General features: G+C 43.6%; 6 protein-coding genes across 6 annotated transcripts; 3 read left to right on the forward strand and 3 right to left on the reverse strand.

Annotated features, from left to right (window-relative positions):
• The first annotated feature begins 2,924 nt into the window (after positions 1–2,924).
• Positions 2,925–3,420, forward strand: F4813DRAFT_195659 (uncharacterized protein). Its single transcript, XM_049239488.1, has one exon. The coding sequence runs from the start codon at positions 3,013–3,015 to the stop codon at positions 3,355–3,357; it is 345 nt and encodes a 114-aa protein (XP_049096736.1). The 5' UTR covers positions 2,925–3,012; the 3' UTR covers positions 3,358–3,420.
• On the reverse strand, positions 3,421–4,991 carry F4813DRAFT_195658 (uncharacterized protein). The gene has a single exon (XM_049239487.1). It carries the CDS (start codon positions 4,813–4,815, stop codon positions 3,484–3,486), a length of 1,332 nt encoding a protein of 443 aa, XP_049096737.1. The 5' UTR covers positions 4,816–4,991; the 3' UTR covers positions 3,421–3,483.
• Positions 4,992–7,316: 2,325 nt separating this feature from the next.
• On the forward strand, positions 7,317–8,560 carry F4813DRAFT_369333 (uncharacterized protein). Its single transcript, XM_049244414.1, has 2 exons — positions 7,317–7,610; positions 7,676–8,560. The coding sequence occupies exons 1-2, from the start codon at positions 7,476–7,478 to the stop codon at positions 8,516–8,518; spliced, it is 978 nt and encodes a 325-aa protein (XP_049096738.1). The 5' UTR covers positions 7,317–7,475; the 3' UTR covers positions 8,519–8,560.
• A 348-nt stretch (positions 8,561–8,908) lies between these two features.
• On the reverse strand, positions 8,909–10,827 carry F4813DRAFT_195671 (putative monooxygenase). Its single transcript, XM_049239489.1, has 6 exons — positions 9,817–10,827; positions 9,702–9,757; positions 9,590–9,638; positions 9,336–9,525; positions 9,165–9,268; positions 8,909–9,097 (listed from the first exon to the last, which is right to left on the reverse strand). The coding sequence occupies exons 1-6, from the start codon at positions 10,635–10,637 to the stop codon at positions 9,013–9,015; spliced, it is 1,305 nt and encodes a 434-aa protein (XP_049096739.1). The 5' UTR covers positions 10,638–10,827; the 3' UTR covers positions 8,909–9,012.
• A 3,511-nt stretch (positions 10,828–14,338) lies between these two features.
• F4813DRAFT_382427 (taurine catabolism dioxygenase) lies at positions 14,339–15,489 on the forward strand (the record flags this gene model as incomplete). Its single annotated transcript, XM_049245801.1, has 3 exons — positions 14,339–14,525; positions 14,587–15,276; positions 15,335–15,489. The coding sequence occupies 3 exons, from the start codon at positions 14,339–14,341 to the stop codon at positions 15,487–15,489; spliced, it is 1,032 nt and encodes a 343-aa protein (XP_049096740.1).
• Positions 15,490–16,165: 676 nt separating this feature from the next.
• On the reverse strand, positions 16,166–20,797 carry F4813DRAFT_398738 (pyruvate carboxylase; the record flags this gene model as incomplete). Its single annotated transcript, XM_049248089.1, has 17 exons — positions 16,166–16,425; positions 16,526–17,221; positions 17,276–17,542; positions 17,605–17,972; positions 18,028–18,104; positions 18,189–18,545; positions 18,615–19,018; positions 19,084–19,256; positions 19,321–19,390; positions 19,460–19,783; positions 19,848–19,885; positions 19,948–20,092; positions 20,176–20,246; positions 20,311–20,373; positions 20,449–20,497; positions 20,581–20,705; positions 20,781–20,797. 17 exons carry the CDS (start codon positions 20,795–20,797, stop codon positions 16,166–16,168), a joined length of 3,504 nt encoding a protein of 1,167 aa, XP_049096741.1.
• Between the last annotated feature and the right edge of the window lie 2,745 nt (positions 20,798–23,542).

The raw sequence follows: 23,542 nt of genomic DNA on the forward strand, positions 1-23,542 counted from the left end.
GTGCCGTTCATAAATCTAGGCTCATCTAAGGCCTGGGTACGTAGTGTCTTTCCCCTTTCGTCCATTATACTTTACCGAAGTTCATCCCGTAATTGGGCTAGTTGGAATACGAGACATTCCGATATCTTCCGTCTTTCTGGGGTATTCTGGGTCTGGGTATTCTAATCCGTAGGTCCTATTCAAATAACTATCGTATCCAAACCTCTAGGATTAAGGAATGATAAGATCATATGGTTCTTTTAGATTGGCTTCGTTACGTAAACCATGAATCGTCTGAGCCACGATGGATAGAGGCGGGATCAAAATATCGTCTTTAGTTGGTTTGTATTGTACAACGTAATGGATGATACCTACCTAGGTACCTAAATCTTAAGATTACGAGAAAACTCGGACGGCCACGTGAACTTGTGCACTATTAGTATATTCAATGCGATCATGTAGTTACCATCTTCCAACATCTATGTATAATAGAAAAAACTGGGGCTTCTTGCTGATAATGTGCCCTCAAATCAGAGTCAAGACGTTATCAATTACTTCTCGTGAGGTCATCAAGCGCTATCATGGGATAACGATTAGTGCCAGGGGACCTAATTCGTCCTGTTGCAGTAGTAAAGCATCGTCGGGAAGAACCGGGAAGATGATAACATAATACACAAAGGCCAGACCTGTCTTCGACCGTGGTCCAGATTTCCCCGGGAAATCGGCAGAGCTCCGTTCGGCCGGGTAAAATATCAAAGACCATGCGGATCCGGTCCGACCCGCGGGTTAAACGTCATTTCCACTGAGGAACGCCGATCCCTTAAGATTCTATATGTTCCCTCTCCTGACGGTGGCAATCCAATTATGTATGGTTATTGTAGGAGGTAGGAAAAGGTTGTACGATATCTTATGCTTAGCATTACGAATGAGTTTAGGAAACTATATGGGTCGATTGCTAGAGCAAGACGAGTTGGCTCTTTATAGGAATCATTCTTAAGGTGTTCACGAATTACGTAGCTAAAGTCGCAGTAACTGTAAGAAATATCTTATATCTACACTAATTACTTTAAGTAAGAGTCGTCACTCGAGTCGAGTCTCCATCGTATGAAAGCAACTTATCGGAGCCTCGAAGAAGCCTTTCATCTAATCCTTCAAGTATAACTTGACGAATTATTAATGACCATATTTCATACTCTTACAAGACATATACATATCCAATTACGCATGGTAAGGCCATCTTGCATCTGAGCCTTGCTCAACCATGTCTGTTAGCTGATATTTGCATCTCTTAATTATTGTGCTTCATAAAGATGTGCCATACATAACTGCTTACCTGAATTGTCTAATTAAATCCAATCGATCCCGCTCATTAAACCGTCTCATATTCATGGTATGTATTAAACAGAATATGAGGTAAGCAGATATTAGATTATCAATACCTTAGGTACATTTTACAGCGACAAGCCGGTATTTGAACATTAACGAAGAGTCGAATTATTCATGATCACCAAAGAGAACATACACACAAGCTCTCTCTAGGTAAGTAACCTAAAGTAAGATCAACGTGTCTTCTTCTTGTATCAATATCCTGATGGCCAAACATGGATCAGAACCCATCAACCCATCAACCCCTTCTGGTACTCCGGCACCTTACGGTCACGCTTGTGCGGGTTGCGCCCAGTCCAAATGCAAGTGTATTATTCGTCCAGTTGGAGGTCCTTGTGAGAGGTAGTTATACTCTCACCTCCCTCCCTTCGAATAAGACAATTAATAGAATTAGGTGCTATCGACTAAATCGAGAATGTCGCCCGGGAGAGTCGGTTCGGCGACGCAACTACAAACGGCCTGCCATGACCAAAACGAAGAATACGGCGCGACTTGAAGAGAAGCTGGATGGATTGATATCACTTATCAAAATCGGTGCTTCGGGTGCTTCAGCCGTCGTATCCCCCCAGCCCTTAGCCTCTATGGGCGCTTCTCTACCTAATAACAGTATCCAGGCAGACCTTAATGCTCATTCCCATCACATTCCCATCATCAATCTAATGAAGGTTCACCTTCCACTGACTCAAATGACCATATGCATAATATAATGAGTTAGACTACGGATTCTGATTGTACGGCTTCATATGAACCCTCCTTAGCCGAAGCAGAGGGATATCTTTCGAATTTCATGACTTACAAGTTAAAATATTTTCCCTTTGTTTACATTCCGTCTATTACAACTGCCCACCGCACATGGATGGATGACTGCCTCCTAAGACTAGGCGACGAGAACAAATGTCCGAATGATGAGATACTTGTAAAACAAGTACAAGTGCAGTTGATCATCGAGAAGACGAACCAGCAAGCCTCGCATGATGGAGTGAGAGAGCCCACTTATACATATACATATCTTGAAAGCTTACATTCACAATTGTAAGACATCAAAGAAAGCGTCCCATGTAAGCCCTAGAGAAACGGTATGCCACTATACAAACCGGTCTAGATTCCGTTGCTTCTATTGTGGTAGTTTATATTGTGGTAGTGGTGCTACTTTTACATTTATACAGCGCGTAGTTATAGTCCCCCGAACTAGCTACCCCTTAATATATTAAGGACTGGTACATCGACGAGTCCAGATTTTGGCTAATACCTCCACCTTTTACTGTGAGGTAGAAAGGGGGCGCATTGGCTTTCACTATATTGCGTTGAATGGATGTAAGATCGCATGTACTAGGAATCGGAGTCTTGTCCCCGGCTTGCAATCGAGAATTATGAATCTCGGGGTAACTTTTACAATAGTGTTGTATAAGCGGAACGATTAAAAAGCCCGTCTACGCTAGAAGAAGATGTATCTGATGAAGATCCAGTTACGCAAGATATATTCTCGCTTAGTTACTTTGGAATGATCTGGACGTGTAGTGTAAAAGTAATTGAGATTGATGCAGCAAGGTAAATGATTGGTGTATCTGATTTTGATTTTCGAATTTGAATGCTGGGCAGGCGAAATCCGAGTAGCCCCCTTATGCCCTCTTGTTAGTCTCGACTATCATGTCTCGCAATGGACTTCGTTATTATAAAAATTCTTTGAACGTGTCTACCTACTTAAGCGTGTTCGCAAAAGGCAGCTGCTTATGTTGCGATTCTTCGCTTAGCCATCACCTAACGTCTCCTCGCAAAATGGCGTCAACATCATCATCATCATCATCTACCAGGTGGCAATCCCTAGAACAAGGCGAACGCGAGAACATGTCTCCCCAACCCGAGAAAAATGGTGATCCGGGACCTAATGAACCCACTGGACCGGTCGCTACCCACGAGGAACAATGGTTAACTGGCTTCAAACTTTTTATCTATCTATCTACCCAGGTAAGGTACCTAGGTAAATATAAATAACTGCGTGGAGATGACATACAGCTCAACTATCAACAGCCAAGTAAGTGGATAAGAGATGGTTCGTATTTAAATGGACAAGGGAGTTAGTTTAGTGTACCTAGTTTCTCCAAGCCCTCTGTGACTATTCTATTTAAAAATAATTTGGCTAGATTGCATTATGGGATGAGGGGAGGCTCTTTCCTTTTGTTCCCATTCGATCAACTCTTGGTTATATGATAACTCTCGTGACCGAGATGTTGGCAGGCCAAGACGACCCAGAGCCCACGACATAGCGTCGGCCCATTCTATGGCTAAAGCAGGGTGCTTGGTACATAAGAAATCTGCAATCTCTTGGCCAAGCGGCGCTGCTAGTGACTTCACCCACCAAAACCTGCTGTTGATTTCATTTAATAATATAGTCCAATGCAGGACTATGAGCAATGAGAACGGATCACGCCTGCCGACCAGTGATGCGAATTTCTTCCCCGCATGTCCTGGAAATCCGGAACCGAATCCCTCCAAACGTCCTCCTGCTTCCTCAGCGTAAGCCATCTCTAGACCTTGGATTACTGATTGGTATAATTCGTAGTCGTGTATTACGGTGATAATTCCCGTCTCTTCGATGCTTTCCATCGGTTTGGGTGTACCTGCGTGTTGCTTATTGTTGAGTTCGAGCAACCTAGCTAAGGCGGCTCTAATATCTGGATCTATTAAATCTTTTGATGCACCCATGCGGCTTAGCATGGTGCGTAGCGGGAATGGGCTGTTAAGAAGCCATGGCATCCCTAACATTCCAATACTGGTGCTACCATTGACTAGGTCGAAAGCCACTGATGTCAGATCGAGTATATTGGTAGCACGTTGTGGTGTGGAGAGATGTACGGCAACGGCTATGGCGGAGAACATATATAAGACGTGACAGTTCTCGGCGTTCATACTCCCCAGCTGGGCTCGAAATGAGGTGCTACCCCGATTATAGTATTCAAGCGCCACATTGACGTACTTCCTGGAATTAGCTTCCCCAACAGTCCTCGCTATTTCCAAAGATGATATAGCAAATATGCAGTTCAGCATGAAGTCGTAGTTGAGGGCTGACCGTGGTAATATCGCTTGTAAATATTCCACATCTTCCTGCATGCCACAGAATGATTTGTATGTATGCGTTGACCACTGGTTCATTAATTCAAGCTCTAGGAGTCTGGTAGGCCCCCCGTATGCCGCACACAATGCCCCTAAGTCACCTCGTGGTCGTTCAACACCAGTAGGACATCTTGCCACGGTCCTGTATTTAGGACGCATAGATAGAGAGCTTCCATCATTGAAGGCTTCAGCTTTAGATCGACTGTAGACACAAGTAGCCTTTCGAAGTATGCAGTTATTGCAAGGTGGACCTTGCTCATCACACTTTGTATGCCATTTTTTGCAATTCTGGCAGCCGTTGCGGGATTTCTTGTGAGATCTTCGCTTCTGCATGACCATCGGGTTTCGATTTTTATTTTATTTCTTATATAGCTGGTTGCTATCATGCGATGAGCATGGGCTTCTCTAATGTTCACGTCATCAGATTGATTGGGGTTGTTTATGGGGTCTTTATGTATAATTGACGGAACGAATTCCCCTGATTGCGGCTGTGCTTTTGTGTTATTACCGATGAAGTTTATAAGACTCTAAGACGCAATGCGCTGCGCCACTAAACCAATCCCATGCGAGCTGAAAAAGAAGTATGGCTCGGTTACCAGGGTCCAGAATGGAATTGTTAAATTTATTGGCCTTTAAAAGTTCGTGCTGGGGTTAAGAAGCCAAGAAATAAACACAGGAGGAAGTCCTGCAGATCTTTTAAGAGATCCTAAGCAAAGCGTAAGATGACTAGGTTACTGCCCTACGACCTCAACTTAACAGGGCTCGCCAATCAATGATTGCTGCTAGGCTAAGAATATTTGTGGTATGATCTGCATTCATCATAATTGTTGTTGTATTGGGTAAGTATCTGAGGGATTCTGTAAGATACAGATACTTGTGTGAGTAGAGACGCCAAGAAAAGATTAAAATCCCAGGGATGTTCAGCGTGATAACGATGCTGCTAACTAACCCACTATGGATCTTCTAATTGGCCCTCATCCGTATATGTAATATGCCCAAGAAGTCATCAATGCCACCGCTGTGCTGATGTGGGCTTTGCTCCTACGTCACAATTTATGTAACTTCCATGTCATAAGTAGAACCCCAGGCAATGTAAGCACTATTAAGTAAAATAGATCTAGGTATTACTCAAAAAGGGGGCCCTTAGCATTAGTTACACTCTTCCCTAACAGCTTCTCAATGATCGTAGAAGACCCATTCTCTTATACGGCTTCGACCGAACGACTTTGAGAAGATGTCTTGAAACCGATAACGCTGATACTTAGGTAGGGATCAGTACATAATATCCGAGACTGAACCTACAAATTGGCTTTATCAGGTAGGCCGGGATGTGACCGCCATCCCGCAGAAAACCACATCAATAACCTTCGAGAATATAGAAAAGAACGAATCGTTGGAAGTTGACTCGTTGACCTCTATTCAGAGTCATAATAGACACATCTTTTACCTTGCGCGTCCATTGGGCGGGCAGTACCGGACCGATATACCTGTCTATTACCTCACATCCGTATCGCGCGATACGCTGGGTAATATCAGTTTGAAGACGTCTAAGTCGCGGCTCGGGAAGAAGCTGGGCAGAAAATCCGTTATTCTACGAGAACGCCGAACTTCTGTTTAATGTCAAGTAGAAATGAGCAAATATTCATTACATATTATGGGCCAACTCCAATAGTAAACAGATGACATAAGAGGATAATAAATATGATCAACATAGGCTTGTCATAACAGCATCAATGAAAACAGATATCAGAGACGCTCTGGGCGCTACATGGTGCTTGAAGCTATGGCATGATACATCTGAAAGTAGTCAGGCTGAGAAATAATGTGAGTAGACATCATACTATCTTATATAAACAAATTAACAAAGCAAAATAATATATTATAGAAATGGAAAATATGACGCCACCTGAGGAAATGCTGTCAAATAGGGGTATGCGATCAATGAATAGCATTGCAGCGCTTGGCAGTCTCGCTGGATTAGGGTAGAGTGATCGGGGGACTACCTTTAGATATAGGAAGTCTAGAATTAGCCTTGGGGTATGAAATGACTACGATTCAGTGTCGAAGTCTGATTCTTATAATTATAAGTGTATATTAGGCTTTTCCTATCATAGGATTATTCTTACGCATTATTGATTAAGTAGGTAGTGAGTCAAGAACAAGCTCCTGAGGTTACTGTGTATCACTAGGCCCTGGTTCTTATTCTCCCTGCGGAGTATGTTCATCAGGATTTTATCCAGGCTGGAGCCCACTGCGTTACTCTGAGTAAACTTACTGCAATATTTCTTCGTCTCAACTATGACGCATGATTTCCATGTGGTGGTTATTCGCTAGACTTTTCTACGAGAGTCCTAATCCGGCTGCTTCCGGAGCGTTATGGAGAATCGTGGGGAAGCTTTCCCAAATAGGATGATAGTCAATCGGAACTGCTGATACCCCTGCTATTTTTCAGGAATATTACCACATATAGTATATTTCAAATCGGATCCCGAGAGCCTCTCGATATCTTGACTCCTTAGCAAGGGTGTTTACCCAGTTTTCTGGGAGAGCTATAACAACGGCATGGGAATTTAGCTCTCACTATTCTGAGCTTAGATAGTACATAGTTGAAACCACCTTGCACAGCTTTCGATATAGACAATAATCATAGCCAGTGGGCAACTCGTGAGGTTAACGATTCAAGTTGACCTCTTATACAATCCAGCCTCATAATGCGATCGCAGATACCTCTCGCTGATAAAGTGCGCGCTACCTGCGACAGTTGCTATAAGGCCAAGATAAAATGTTCCAGAGGAAATCCGTGTATATCTTGCGTAAGGTCGGGGGATCAATGTCATTATAGTATCTCAAAACGACTTGGTCGCCCTCCAAAGGGTGCAGCTAGGAGCAAAACAGTCCATTCGACCATCAAGACGAAAAGATTATCCAATAATAATTGCCCTCCTACGGCAATAGCTCAACAGTCTCCGGAGAATGGCCAATCACACCAAGACGACTCGATGAACCTTAAAGGCATGCCCATAAATGCATTTTCTGATTCATCATATGCGTTGTCTAGCCCAGAGACAGTTCATGGCCAAGACTCTGCTAGCCTTGGGGAAAGTGAAATAACAACTAGTCTCTCTTTCGAAAAGGTAAGTCGTCCTTCTCGAGCTTATCAGTTATTTATGCAAGTCTGACTTCATTTTATTACATGTAGGATGACCAAGAGTCATGGATGGCTCTGAGCCAATTACAACAGTCTCCTGTAATAAGGGCACAGCAGCTCAATACATCTCAAAATGACCCTCAAATTGTGTACAATAACGACGTCCTATTACCTGACTTCCAGGAATTTGGACATCGAAGTGAGCTTACTCGGTGCAGCTGCCTCCAGCAACATACCCGGTTCTTATGTCATGTAAAAGAACTGGACCGAACTCACGGTCCTCATTTCATCGTTATTACGCTGGATGTGGCTAATCAATGCTTGCGGCTATGGAAATCTCATATGAGTTGTCAGTTATGCTGGGAGGATGAAGACTATAGCGCCTTGAAATTGTTGCTTATTGGTATTGGCACAGTGGTGAAACGTGTATGGAAATTCCTCACGTATCAGAAACAGGATCAGGAATCTACTGAAAGCTTGCTTAACGACAAGCTGGCATTTTCTAATGTGGGAGTCCTTAAGATGGCATCGGCCGGTACTGAGAAGACATCCTCCAAAGAGCCTAGCGGAGTGAACTGCAGCGCGCGACAGCGACATGATTCGAAGGGCCCCTTAATAACAGCCCCTCCAATGAAGATTACAGTAAACGAGTTTCAGGTCCCTGAAGAGGAACAGATGTTTATTATAGGAATGCTGATTATCCGGATGTTAACGAGGATCAAAGAAGGGCTGGGGGATATTCGCGATAGAATTAAGATAGAGAGACCGGACGACAAGAGTGGTAATAGGAGTAGCTGGTATCCTCTACAGAGACTTGTCCCTTTGATATTGGATAACTTGGATGAATCGGTGTTGGAACTTGAGCAGTCATTGCGGAATTTCATCATGCCATAGGTAATATTTCGTTAAAATATGACTAGGTAGACAACTTTAGATAGATCTGTATACTTGTATTGTTAATGTATTAACGTGGCTGCCTTGGTGAGAAAAGCTTCTTGTACGGACCAGTATCTCTTCCTCATTTATCCTTATATCTTCTAGTACTTAACAATGCGCACAAATTGTAATTATAGGTATTGTCCAGCACCATTGAAACCTTGGAATCTTCTATGGAAACAATACGCCTCAATTCTAAATAATAGGTAAACGATTGGCCCAACCGGAAACCAGGGAAATCTCCTATGCGTGACTTAAATGGGAGTTACCCCGTTTAGATAGCCGAAAGTTCTACATTTAGGATAGTTTCATCACTTTAACTGGAACAAAGTAGGCTTTACTACTTGATATAGCCCAAAGTCTTGGCTGAGAATGGTCGGTATATATATAGTAGTAGATGTTGTGTAGGCTAAATAACAAAACAGTATCTATAAATAACCCAACTACGAAAATCAGAACGGATGCGTCTTATAAGCCTTATCAGCTTCTGCTACGGCGTCGTAGCTATATAGCCACGGCTGCACTGTAGGGCAGGTCCTAAATGTGAGTAACGCGTTAGTTTTATAAGATTTATCATACAAATGAAGTCCTGATTCGATCATACCAGCGGCTAGGGAAATTTGGTGGCGGTTCTTTGTCCAGATTTGCGAGGAAGATAGCGTCTCGTTGCTCCTGGGAGGGACCATCAGGCAAATGGAATGAATCTCTCTTTAGTCATATGCAAGTTAGCATATCGTGTATAAATATTTCTGTTTCTAGGTATTTTATAACTAACCTGGCCTAATGCTTCCTTTGCTATTGCCTCACCCCGACTCTTTCGTAGCTGTTGGTATAGCTCAAGTGCATGGGATAGCTTATCGCGATTGGTTACATATTTAAGAAGACGACCGAGGACAGCGCCGTCTTCGAGGGAGGAGTTGGCTCCCTGCGCAAGATATGGGAGCATTGGATGGCATGCATCACCCCTAAGTCCAGTAAGGTTAGTTGTGTTCAATAAGGAGTCACGAGGGGGAAAATGACATAACTCACGCCAGTAGGAAGGATGCCTCATTATTCACCCAGGTATCTAAGGGGGAGACTAAATGATACCGTTCATGTTAGACTTATATCCCATATCGGTATATCAAGGGTATATAATTACTATGCATCAGTCGCCATTTATCCACCTTGCTCACACATGCTAGCAACTTGTTCAAGCTGTTATAGGCCTTAGTGAGTAAAAGACATACCAATTCTAAAATCCAAATGTAACTCACATTGGGTCCCACGGCTCGAATAGCTTCCTCATCTCATCCACATCAGCAGCAGAGCGGCTCACGTGTTCTGGGAGGTCATCAGGTCGGAGTAAAACAAGGTTATACATGCGACCTTGTCGGAGTGAATAGCCTACGACGTGAGACTCCGGACCAATCCAGAAATTGACGGATGGGTTGGACACTAAGTCTTGCAGTTCCGGATCTTTTATATCCTCTAAATTTAATACAATTCGATATGCAAGATCCCCAGTTGGTGTCGGTGTTAGCTGTTGTTGTAACAAGAAACTTCTCGTGCGCGACCATAAACCATCTGCACCAAGGATCAGATCGCCTTGTACCTTCTGGCCATCTTGTGCAACCACGGCGGCGTGTTGAAAGTCAACGTGTTGAACATCAAAACCCAGCCGAATATCAACGCCGAGTGAGCGAGCGCGACGCACTAACGTTTCCTGCAAATCCGCACGGTGGAGGTCCCAGAATGGAGCTCCATATCGTTCGAGTATCTTCTCTTGATAACGGCCTTCCCGAGCTAGGATACGCGTACCATCATATCGTCGAACTGCTAGATACGACGGAACGGCAGCCTTGGAGCTGAGTTCATCGAAAACTCCCCAATGATGGAATAAACGGCTTGCATTAGGGGTAACCTGTAGCCCAGCACCAACTTCCTCTAACCTTGTAGTTTTCTCTAGTACTGTAGCTCGGTGACCTTCGAGACGTGTGCTAATAGCAGCGGCAAGGCCAGCTAGTCCTGCTCCAACGACAACCAGATGGAGTTGAAAGCTAACAGGCTTGTTACTCTGGGTTCTTCTGCCGGACATTGTGTGAGAGACTATCTAATGAAATACCAACAAGACAAATATACTATCTCCTCATAGTCAATTCATATAATCTAAAAGCAGGTTTGATCATAGCATGTTTTGGAAATATCTAATTATTATCCCTCATATGTGAGGGGTCCGGGAATGCCGCATTGACGAGGACATATCTTCCCTTGCGGTTAACATCGTGGTAAGCTTTGTTACTTAAGGAAATATTGCAAGGGGGTGGGAATCTTGCTAGGGTATAAAGACCTACCGGACATCTTAAGGTGAGAATTGGGGTAGCCCGATATACCGATATACGCATATCACATCACAATTTAGGTAGCCGATATATTACCTAAATAAACAACGCATAACCATATTCACACGTAGAAAGGACGGCTTGGAGTTAACCTTTTATTCCAAGTCTATGATTATTGCGTTAAGTAGTGTAAGTTCTATGATGGTAAAAGGTATTATAATTTATTATTAAAATATAAATAAGTAAATATTTAATTAATATTAAGTATTAAACCATTTTTATCTTGTAGTTAAATAATAAAATAATACATTTTTAATTAAAAAATTTTAAATGAGATTAATAAAAGGTAATTAAATTAAATTATAATCAGAGGGCTACTTATGATACAGTATATAGATAGGTACTTAAGTAAATAAGTACCAACCATGTTACTAATACGCCCAACGTCAAGGGCTAAAAGATTGGGTGAGCTAAGTGTTCACATGAGAAGCTCCAGCTGCGCGTGTAAAGGAGCGGAAGCCCACGTGGCGAAGGAAGAGACATACAATTACTACCGTTGCTAAAAGGTTCCCGATGAGCTACTGCTTACCGGGTTCCAATCGGTATCTCGGTGAAAATCAGGGCCCAAATTGTTAAACACCTAGGTTAAAAGGTTACATGCTAATCTATTGGTATTAAAAACTCCGATTGGCTTAGTCCTCAATCTAAGTAGTAGTTCATGAGATTCAAGAGATAACATTGTCATGATTCTAAATGAAACATCTAGGACAAATACCATGTTTAGCACCTAATGTATAAACATAGATCCTCGTAGATAGATTAGAGCTCCTTGTGGAACAACGGAGTTGTTTCCCTGCTTTTGAGTTCCACCTCATGACAAACAGCTAAGTATCAACATACTTGCATGGTAGGCTTTTGAGCCTTAAGCTTCTAGGTATACAAATTAAACTTTTTGAATACGCTTTGCGAGCACAAAGATACCACATTGGGTTGGGAAGATTGATTACAGTGGCAGTTATCTTCTACTACAAACTCCAAAGGTAATGCCTTGGAAATATAACGATTAAATATGTCATTCGCATACTACTTAGCGTGAAAGGGGGTAAAAGTCTTGTCAGGTAAAATGTGGGGCTATATCCCCTGCTAAATCGAGCTTTCTCGCGAGTACAAATAAAACCTTAGGGAAAGCCAGCATGTAAAAACACAAAACTAAGAGTTGGAAGGCGGCATTGATTAGCGGCGTTTATTCAGATTCGCGAGTGAGAATGAAAGAGATGTAATGTGGTTTTTAAAGTTCGGTCACTTCCATGTTGGGTAGCAACGGGTGACGCATTTAACATGCAAGTTATCCCTAATAGATCCCTCATAAAATAAAATATCTACCAGCTAGCAAACGTGAACAAAAGATCGAAGACGAAGTTTTGATTTCTTATATAGATTCGTATTCTTTAAGCTCTACGTTGCTAACATAAGCTATTATTATGTCCTGGCAGTATGAAAATAATGATATATTTAAAATTTCCAAGATAATTAAAATTATCATTGAAAAACTTCTGTAAGCTAAGAATGAAAAGGTCGCCATCCATAAAAACAATTTTTGGTTGTAAAGTTTGTACATATATAAGGCGGCAGGAATAACTTCTAATGAAAGGGGGTTTATATGGTGGTAAGAGAAAGACTGAATCAAGACTACTAATAACTATATTTAACAATTATATTCGTATTATCTCAGTGATCCCGGGGTGGGCTTCTCAGTATTATGGAGATATAACAAGAGAAGGGGGGAGAATACCATGAGGTTAGGCGGATATATTGGTCGAGACACGATGCCATAAACCGATAATACGCCTGTCTTATGTCATTTACAGATTATGGGACGATGGAAGATGGAGGACCGGGTTCCAAGCTATGATAGCATCATGACCTAGTCTTCTCACAACATCACATTCTTCTAAATCTGGTTGGAAACAATTACGCCCACCGTTCTCACTATAGGATGAGTTAAGGTATTCGGCAGAAAGAAAAAGGCTACCTCAAAGGAGCAGCATCTTACACAATTCTTTCCTCTCGACCCTAATAGGAAGGCAGTTGCCTAATCTGACACGACAGGGAGCCTCGCCGTTGACAACGAAACATTATATGCAAAGCATTATGAGCGAGGCCGGAATCAAGTTCACTTGATCCTCCAAGGATAGTTGTCGCCGCTTTAAGCAAAGAAGTTTTACTAGATCCAGATTAACCTGGACTGAGATATTCGGAAAGCTGAGTATGATTTCCGGACGCCATTCATGGCGCCATATCATCAAAGAACGCATCAAGACAGGCCATTCGTAGAAGCCCGCTTATCCATTCCGATGTCTCGTCTGTCACAGGATTAGACTAAACCCTACGTTGTGTTCATTTGGTTCATTGAGATCATGGTGTTCCACATAGGGCATGCACCCCGTGCATATGTGAGCTAAATATTTAACCTAGTTGGTTTGGCGTTTATGCTGTTGGTGCTTGTATCCTGCAGTTTCGTAGGAATGCATGATATATCTACACCCCTCCCCCTCAGCCCATACCCCGTAGTTCAGGCTACCTAGCTTAACTCATGCATGTGCATGCATGTACCTAGTCATGCAAGTGAGCTGAGATACGATGTATTAGGTACTGATCCACTGGCTAGGGTCCCTGGCCGAGTCCGAGAGATTCGACATGCTGGTGTAACATGTCGTGTTTACTACGTACTTGTTATATTAATATTATTTCATCGATAATAACATCAATTTATATGTTATATACATAAATAATTAAAAATAAATGAATTAAAAATAATGTTATAATTATTATAAATATTTTAAGTTATGTTGGTTAACATATGTTATTACTTAAAGGAAATATTATAAGTTTATAATAACTTGTTATAAAACTTTTATATCGTAATCATTTGTGCAAATGGCAATACCCTGTCCGGCCGGACACGAACGAAGGTCGTATGACACGGCAACAAAATGAACTCATGGATTAACAGCATTGAAGAGTTGGTAGAATGGCTAACTGCGGTAGAAGCCGGCTAAAGCAATGGCATAGTTTGCTGGTTGTCGACGGCGCAGGTTTGGCGCTAGTTTACTGGGTCTCATCTACCATAGGGTAAAGTGTTAAAGAGCTGCTTCTTGATGCAGGTCAGCATATTGGCGGTGAGGCAGAAGTTTCCCTCTTCCAATTCCTTGTTCCTCGATGGTTTTTGACTAAGACCGCAAGGATTATGCTCCTTTGCCTGTTGAAGCCGATAGGAGGCCGATTTCTATGCAACTACATCGAGAACTCGGACAATCCTTAGAGTTGGAGGTGTATATAAGGTATCAATCAACCATATTAAGGCACTTCTACTGTACTATCCGACAAGGGACATCTGTCTAGTTGTATCAATCATAATCACTTCTCTTTTATACTCTTCAAACTTCATCAATTCATCATGGGCTCGCTGGGGAAGAGTGTGACTCAGTATCCGAAGCCGCTTAAGCTTTCGGGAGTCCTTGAGAAATTCTCATATGATGATAGCACGCCAACTATCGGTCGAGAATTCAACAATGTGAACATTGTAGATGATATCATTAACGCCCAGAATGCTGATGAGTTGATCCGCGACCTAGGAATTACTAGTAAGTTGACCGGGAATAGAGCTATCAAGATTGGCACCGGGCTAACTTAGCGCTTCCTCAGTTGCTCAACGCGGCGTTGTCTTCTTCCGCGCACAAAACAACTTAACAGATGACCAGCAGAAGTTCTTGATCCAGAGACTAGGCGAGCTTACTGGAAAGCCTGCTGAGTCGAGCCTGCATGTCCACCCTATTCTGAACGAAACATCCGAGTTTGGTGTAGGAGACAGGCACATCAGCACAATCAACTCAGTCCACCGCAAGAAGGTTTACAGCGGAGACAAGGATGCCAACAAGCACAGCCAGCAATGGCACTCGGATATCCAATTCGAGAATGTGCCTCCAGACTTCTCGTCCCTACGACTGACGCTACTGCCTAAGAATGGCGGTGACACCCTCTGGGTCAGCGGCTATCACATTTACGACCGCCTATCAACTCCGTACCAGAAGTTCCTCGAAGGCCTGACGGCGACCTATATCGCCAATGGTCTATTATTCCACAACGATAAGATTTTCGAGGGACCGCGTGGTAACCCGAAGAACGTCGGGAAGACTTTCACAGCCGTTCACCCCGTCGTACGCACCAACCCCGTCACGGGATGGAAGAGCATCTACGCGGCGGCAGCGTTCCCCAAGTACATCAACGAGCTGAATGAGAACGAGTCGCAGGCGACCATCAAGCTGTTGACCCAGACGCTCATAGAAAACCATGACTTCCAGGTGCGCTTTAAGTGGAAGAACGAGAACGACATTGGTAAGTTCCCATTCACATCAGCATTGCGACTTAGAAGACAGCCAGCTAACCGTCATAGCTATCTGGGACAACCGTAGCACGTTCCATACTGCAACCCACGACTATGATAGGCTAGGCGAGCGAGACGGTCACCGCGCCGTGGGTATTGCAGAGGTACCGTACCTTGACCCTAACAGCAAGTCAAGGCGGGAGGACTTGTACGGGGAGGCGTAGAAAACTACCCTAAGCCAAGCAGTCCTTAGTTATAAGTGAAGAGTACATGGCTATACTAGTCGTTATTAGATTAACTACCTACTTAAAGTAAACAATTATAGCTATTATTAAGTGGATACGGCAATAAAAAAAAAAGTTCTACGCTCCCTACTAAGTTGGGTAATTGAAATCGTCAGTCACATATGCCATAAGCCCTAGTCTAGTAGAGCGGAGTCTTTATCAAGGCATTGGTACCTAGTAAATGCGCGTACGTACGGAATACGTACGGAATATGTACCTATGGACCTGAAGATTCCTACGATAGCGGGGCTACGCTATAAAATTCATTGCCTCATTAGGTTATTTCGGCTACTCGAACTCGGTTTCCTATTGGCCTATCCGATAGCCCCTTGATTATGTGACCCGCATGTAGTCCGGTACGGGCCGGGCCTGCTATTGGCGGCTATGCGAAGCCTGTCACATGACTAGGACCATATAACCCACTTATAGGTCCACAGAAGTACGTACCTAGATCTTACAGACCTTAGAGAACAATTCAGATATTTCCCAATACAACAATTATTCTCAATACATAGATCGCCATCATACTACACAGCCGTTTGACTAAGTTATCGTGTACTTCGTACTTCGTAGGTAGCTAGGCAAAAAGGTATATTGTTTTCTATATTGTTTTCTACTACGAACCAAGTATTTCAAACAGTAGGTCTCCCTTTTCGACAGAGGCGCCGGCCTCTACGTCTAAGTTACGCAAGAAACCGTCAGACGGAGCGCTGACGTTAATAATCATTTTCATGGCGCTAATAGATAAGATCACATCACCCTGGGAAACTTGACTTCCCTCTTCTTTAAGAACTGTCGACACAATTCCAGAAAACGGAGAGCCCATTTGAGATGATATACTGGGATCGGCTTGCCGACGCTTTGATCCAATTTGGACTATGTCGTTGTTAGTAACAAGTTAAAGGTTGGAAGAATGTAGGTCACGAAAATGTGACATAGTATCAGGAAGTATACAACAGACAAAATATAGACTTACCCGATAAGTCGCGTACTATGGCCTGTCGGTGTTTTCCATCAACCCGGAAGAAAACAGTACGATCTGGAGAGACTTCTTCGCTTTCAGCTAGTGGTTGTACCGCTACTACCTTAACGCGTACGAGCCGACCACTAGGGGTAGGGCATTCTAACTCCTCGCCAATCTTAGGCGGGGCAAGTACTTGTTGCGAAGGAAGCGAGCTTATGTCGCCATATCGCGCCAAGTATGTGCGGTACTCAGTAAAGACGTCAGGAAACATGACGTAGCTGCACACGTCAGTCTCGGTGATTGAGTCGCCATATTTTGTTGTTAGCTTCCGCTTAACGTTCTCCAAGTCAACTGGTGGAAGGCGAGCAGATGCTTGACCTTCAATCTTCTTCCTTCCAGCACGAGCCAAGACCTGAGTACGGAAAGGTTCCGGGAAGCCATCGAAAGGTTGGCCCATCAAACCCTCAAAGTAATCGAGGACTGAGTCTGGGAAGTCTAGTGAACCCGCACGGGTGAGAACATCTTCCTGGCTGAGATTTGAATTGACCATAAACTGCGCCAGATCGGCAACGGCTTTAGAGGTAGGTGTGGCCTTGATGATGTCTCCAAGCAGGAGGTTCGCGGCCATGAATGCCGCTTTAGTCTCTTTCCATTGGTTGCTCAATCCAAGCTCGCGGGCTTGGAACATAAGATTAGTCAACTGTCCACCTATTCACAATGTTAGTCGCTTTAATTTAGTCGCTTGTTTGTTTATTGTCATACCTGGAATCTCATGGAGATATACGTCCGGGTCTGGCCCAGAGATCTTGGCATCAAAGCCAGCATACAGAAGACGCAATTGGGCCCAGTAGCTGTCAACAGCACGGACATGGTCAAGGTCTAGTTCTCCTTCGTCCTTCCTGCCCATAAGGCTAGCAATAAGAGCACTCATGGCGGGCTGAGCCGTTGTGCCGGACATACTATCCGTTGCACCGTCGATTATATCAGCGCCAGCCTCAACGCATGCAAGCATAGTAGCTACACCAGTTCCTATTTGCTAACGGTTAGAATATATCCATTCAAGTCTTGTAATACTCAGAGTGTGCACATACCGGCTGCGTCGTGCGTATGAACATGGATTGGGAGGAAGGGGTGGCGAGATCGAATTGCACCGACTAATAGCCTAGCCGCTTCGGGTTTCATCACACCGGACATGGATTTGATTGCAATTATATGCGCCCCGGTCGTCACTAAGGAATCTATAAGGCCGATATAGTAGTTGAGCGAATACTTGCAATCTGGATCCAACATATCTCCGGTATATAGGATCGCGGCTTCAACTACTGCGCCAGCGCGTAAACACGCGTCGATGGCGACCGTAAGATTGGCTACATCGTTTAGGCCGTCAAAGACCCGGATGATGTCGATTCCATTTTCCACGGCTTGAGAAGCAAAATACTCTAGAAAATTGTGCGGGACCCTAATACATGCACATAAGTTACTGACTTCATTGCAAGGAGGTTTGAGTTGCTTACGCTGAGTATGCAAGGCCGCTAACGCTTCGCAGTAGCATTTGAAACGGCACATCTGGGACAAGTTTACGAAGAGTTGCCTAGTTATTCATTTTATTAGTTTTTAGTTTCCCTCAAATTCCCCAAATCAGTTAAGAGGAGGGGACAGGGGTTTGGCTTCTCACCAGTCGCTTCCACGGATCCTCATGCAAGAATCTCAAAGCAACGTCAAATGTTGCTCCACCCCAGCATTCGAGACTATACGCTTGCCGATACGCAACGTTCGTAGCCGGTGCGATTTTCGCAAAGTCAACTGTTCGAATACGTGTTGCTAGGAGAGACTGTTGCGCGTCTCGCCATGTCGTATCCGAGAGCAGAACACGCGGGTGTCTCCGAACTTGCTGGGCAAAAGCTTTTGGGCCTTCTGCTAGAAGAACGCTGCGCCAACCGTCCGAATGGCGTACGTTGTTATGAAGAAGCTTTCGCGAGTTGCTTTCCTTCAATATAGGCAATTCGATTTCTCTCAGCGACTCTGGCTTACCCTGCATAAATTAAGGATGATCAGTATAGGTTAATGAATACATGCTGCTGGCTAATTATGAGTTACTTACAATCTGACCCTGGATTTGCGTCCCGTTAATCAGACTCTCAGCAAAAAATGAGATGAGCTTTTGGTCACTTGGGTCTTCGTTCTGTTCTGAAGGCTTAGTCAAAATGACGTCGCTGTCCAGAGATCGTGTGAAAAATTGCTGCTTAACAAATCGTGGATCTTCCAGGATGCGTCGTAGTAGGTCTATATTTGTCTCTACACCGGCGATCTGGGTAGCGTTCAATGCGCCGAGCATCTTAGCACTTGCATGCTGCAAGTCATTTGCTTGGACAATGCATTTGAATAACAAGGGGTCATAGTGGGGTGTAACTTCAGCACCCGCAAATAAATTGTACCCGTCGATCCTCACACCCGGTCCACCGGGAAGCTGGGCGTGAGTAATGGTCCCGCAACTTGGGACGAAGCCTATATGGGTACCATATATAGTTAATTAAATGCTGTTTTTTTCTTCTTCTAGAATAAGAACTTACCTAAGGAAGGTTGTTCTGATGTAATACGGCATTGAATCGCAACGCTGCGAGTTTCAGGAGCCAAGTCGATACCCAAGAGGGGATCTGTAAGAGATGCGCCCCGTGCAATGCGTATTTGTGCTTGGACCAGGTCAACATTGAGTATCTGTTCGGTCACCGTATGCTCCACCTGACTTCACAATGTAATATGTTTAGCATATTATTGGTCTCTGCCCACGCCGATAAAGCATCACTTACATTCGCGGATTGACTTCGATGAAGTAGAATTCATCACCCTGCACTAGGAACTCGACGGTCGCGGCATTTTCTGTTTTAATTAGCGTCAATTTTATGAGAGCATTCGAGATCGAGAAATGAATTGACCAATAACACGCACCGTATTTAACGTATTTTGATAGTCTCACGGCCGCATCATGCATTTTCTGTCGGGTTTCCTTAGAAACGGACACAGCCGGGGCGAACTCAACGATCTTCTGATGCTTTCGCTGGATCGTGCAATCCCGCTCGAGTAGATGAGCGACATTGCCATGTTTGTCGGCCAAAATTTGGACTTCGATGTGTTTCGGGCTAGGTAGAAACTTTTCAACGAATACTGCGTCGACGCCAAATGAATCTTTAGCTTCCGAACGTGCTTCGGAGAGGATGTTGGCTATATCCTCAGAAGGGTCTCCGTAGAGTATTCTCTGCCCGCGGCCACCACCTATTCAAAGTCACGATCAGCAGGGAATTACATGATAAGAAGTACCTAGCGTGCAATAACATACCGCCATGTGATGCTTTGATTATCACGGGGAACCCATGTCTAAAAACAGCTAGGGTTAGCATATGTCTTCGCTTGCGTGGTTTGAATGATTATTCGCTTACTTCGAAATAAAGTCTTCTATCTCCGAGAGCTCCGAAACAGCGTGGTTTAAGCCCGGAATTGTGGGGACATCGCACTCCGTTGCGAGCTTACGCGCCGATATCTTATTTCCGAATCCGTCCAGAACATCGGCAGGGGGTCCGATAACTACATGTTAAAATGTTAGTTAAAATGTTAGATATTTTGGTCTGTTCTAAAAACTCTCAACACAATTTGCGACTGAAACTTACATGTCAGGCCAGCTTCCTCAATCGCGCGCGCAAAATTCGAGTCTTCAGCTAAGAATCCGTAACCAGGATGTCTAAAAAACGTAAATCAGCGATCATTGCCCATCACTTGCTGCCAACATGGAAGGTTTAGATTACATCAAGGTGGCTCCATGTTTTTTAGCGATTTGTAGAATTCGATCGATATCTAAATATGCGGCCCTAAAGTTGTGTGACAACAGGTAGTTAGCTAAATTCGAGTCGAAGAACTTGCAGATAGACAAGAAGTGTATTCACCGTGGTCCAAGTTCACCTGCTTCGCCTAGGAGATAGGCCTCGTCCGCAGCTATACCCCGATATGTCAGTGTTGCTCGATGCTTTGTAGATAGCTAGAACTCATGCTCCTAAGCGAGTATGATGCGGAATTACCTCGATAGTGATCTGAATAACGATCTTCGTGAGCATAGATAGCAATTGATGGAAGCGAAAGCTCCCGGGCAGCGCGAGCAATGCGGACAGCTATCTCGCCGCGGTTTGCTATAAGAATCTTGTCGCTGTTCCATCTATAAGTTAACAACCTGGAGGTTCAAAACAGAGATTTTCCATTCGCTGCATAGAAAGACACGTACTGGGGCAGAAAGGTCATGTTTGGAGATGCGGCGCGAGTCTAAGACCTAGTAGCGAGCTTTACTTGCTAATACTACGATATTTGAAGAGTTTGGTGAATAATCCTCTAGATTCATTGAATGCTACGAGGGATCCCGTTGAGATCCTATATTGAACGTCGTTGACCACTACCGACAACGGAGGATATGCGTTCCTCCTCTAGCCCATTTCTCTCCCAGACGTGTACATGAATAGCATCACTTTCGTGTAAGACAGCACCGCAGGGTCTAGGCTCCTACTGTAACGTGTACGTGCATCAAGTACATCAAGTTCCACGCTAGTAATGTTGGATAGCTAAGGTAGACGATTGCAGGGTCAAAGAAGGATGCTTTCAATCGGATAGGTCATTGTACGACATGTAGTAGTTGCATTACATTAGTATTACCAAATTCTGAGGGTATTCAGATCGTAAGTAAGGAGCGGTGTGTTATCAGAGCCCCTGATCTTGTTAGAGAGGGTCTTTGTTTGACAGGGGAGCTCCTCATGCGAACTCCAGTTTGCAACTTAGTCTAACTATACCACCTCGTCCGAACTATAAACTCCGGCAACTAGCTTTATGGTAGCTTTTGTTGGCTCTAATACGATATATAAGTGGAGTGTCTTTGCTAAGTATACCCTACCGTAGAACTAGAATCTTCTAAGATGTAGGATGTTGGCTTATTGCTTACTTTAGTGGGCAGGGGGTTGAAATCTTGTTACTCCAGTGTATATCAGATGTATTACCTGGGGTCCTAGTTTAATATCTACATCGTAAAGCACGTGGACGCGTCTAGCCGAGGCTATAATGCCATCGATCAGAAAGCATGTAAGAAGTTTTTACTAGGTCGTGATCTACTATTCTAGCATCCTAATTGGTGTAAGATCGTATAAAGTTCTCGGTTACGTAGACGCTAATGCAGGAGCATGCTGTAATATCTACCTACATATATGTAGCCTTACGAGAAACAAAGCTAGGTATACCCCATAAAGTTTAAAAAATTGAAGGGGGGCATGTAGTTTACATAGAGTCTACTTCGATGTCTTCATAAGCGGGGTTCGTAGCGTGCTGACGTTAAAGATCAGAGCGAGGCTTATTCGGGTCGTCTCTGAATGTCTGGGATACGAGCATATATTTTACCCTCGTGCTCAAAATTATTGGCTAAAAACCTAAAGCTTACTTTTGCTCAATTGCTCTAGTGTTAGAATCGGCAAGTAACCAGTAAGCAGGCATTCATAACTCCCTTGTTCGTACATGTGGCAATTAGCTTGGCGTGCATTAAAACAAGCCTCTCTAAGAGATTGTTAAAAGCTTAGCAGCTTTTAGTACCCAACACATGTACCTAGTGTAAGCAGGAGGCGCAGCATTCTTGAGCCGGCACGGGCCGATCTTACATTGTCCCGCTCTTTCTCTTGCCTTTTCGCTCTTTCTTTTGTCCCCTCTGCTTATCCGCGGACCTTCGGAAGTTAATGCCGGTCTCCTAGCCGCTTGCTACGTAACTTAAATCGGCTAGAGGTATGGGGAACCCTACCGAGGTCAGCTGAAGAAGCCTTACTTTTAGACCAATTGCGATTATTTGGACTCCTTTTATATCCACCTAAGGTACAATAGGTACCTAACCTAATTTCAATAGGCAGATCATACCAGCGCTTGCATACATTAAGTAGGTACCTAACTAACCAACATGCAAACATGTATGCTTTGTCACTTTGCAGGTTGCATTGATAATGAAGTTTTAGGATTAATTAGTTACCTTAGGAACTTAGGGAGTTAGACATCTGCTACGGCACGGTATAATATTAAGTACCGCATATGAACTGATCTAGCGTATTATTGCATCATATCTTGAAACAAGTAATAACTAACAAACAGGGTAGGAGATATCGCCGTGCCATATTATTGCTGATGAGCTATACTAGTGCGAGTACAGTACAAATCGTCAGGATATACATACCGAAGATGGTTACAATTATCGTCGCTGATTCCACACCTCACACCTGGGTAGGTACCTACCTGGTTGATGTTGGATGCATACAATACCTAAGTCAGGCTAGTATACCGTATGGTCGACAAGGATCAAGGCTCCATTATTCTAGAAGTCAAGACTCATGCAGTCAAGGCGGTAATGTTTGAGTTAAGACTAATATCATGCGCCACATAAGCACATAAGCACATAAACATAGGTACATAAACATAGACGCCGATTGGACAGTGACCTCGAGCACGTTATACGAGGCTCTCGTGATGTTAGCACTATTTCCGGAGGAAAATGATCGTGATGTATATAGACCATCGTACCTAAGGGAAGAGAGATCGAATCAACCTGCATCCAGTGGCGAAAACTCTACAATCAGCTTATTCCGGTTCATATTGTTATGTAATAAATAGGGACCTAGTCATCAAATTAATAACTTGATTATTATAAATTTATTATATCAGTTGCATATCAAGCGCATAGTAACTGGACAAGATAATACCCGGACAAGCTACAGAAAGTTATATGTCAGGTTACACAAGCGGGGCTAATTTAGTTTTCTACTGCCAAGGCTATACTATTGCAAATCCTACCAAGCTGAATAAATGAATTTGGAAAAGCCAATGTTGGAAATTTACAGGTTGTACATACATGTGTAACCCCTGAAGTTCCAGTCCCGCATGTATCCTTTGAATCTGATCTTAATAACTAAGCGCCCCGATCAGCATGGATCTGCTAAGACTATACTAGTGTATATGTAGAATGTAGGATCT

The sequence above is a fragment of the Daldinia decipiens genome, assembly GCF_022478715.1.
Source record: "Daldinia decipiens strain CBS 113046 unplaced genomic scaffold F4813scaffold_34, whole genome shotgun sequence".
Classification (NCBI taxonomy): domain Eukaryota; kingdom Fungi; phylum Ascomycota; class Sordariomycetes; order Xylariales; family Hypoxylaceae; genus Daldinia; species Daldinia decipiens.

Coding starts and splice junctions, on each gene's coding strand:
- F4813DRAFT_369333 (XM_049244414.1), top strand. CDS start 7,476: ATGAACCTTAAAGGCATGCCCATAAATGCATTTTCTGATTCATCATAT. Junction 7,611..7,675: donor CTAGTCTCTCTTTCGAAAAG/GTAAGTCGTCCT, acceptor TATTACATGTAG/GATGACCAAGAGTCATGGAT.
- F4813DRAFT_195658 (XM_049239487.1), bottom strand. CDS start 4,815: ATGGTCATGCAGAAGCGAAGATCTCACAAGAAATCCCGCAACGGCTGC.
- F4813DRAFT_195671 (XM_049239489.1), bottom strand. CDS start 10,637: ATGTCCGGCAGAAGAACCCAGAGTAACAAGCCTGTTAGCTTTCAACTC. Junction 9,639..9,701: donor TAAATGGCGACTGATGCATA/GTAATTATATAC, acceptor GGTATCATTTAG/TCTCCCCCTTAGATACCTGG. Junction 9,526..9,589: donor GAGGCATCCTTCCTACTGGC/GTGAGTTATGTC, acceptor TACTGGACTTAG/GGGTGATGCATGCCATCCAA.
- F4813DRAFT_195659 (XM_049239488.1), top strand. CDS start 3,013: ATGTCTCGCAATGGACTTCGTTATTATAAAAATTCTTTGAACGTGTCT.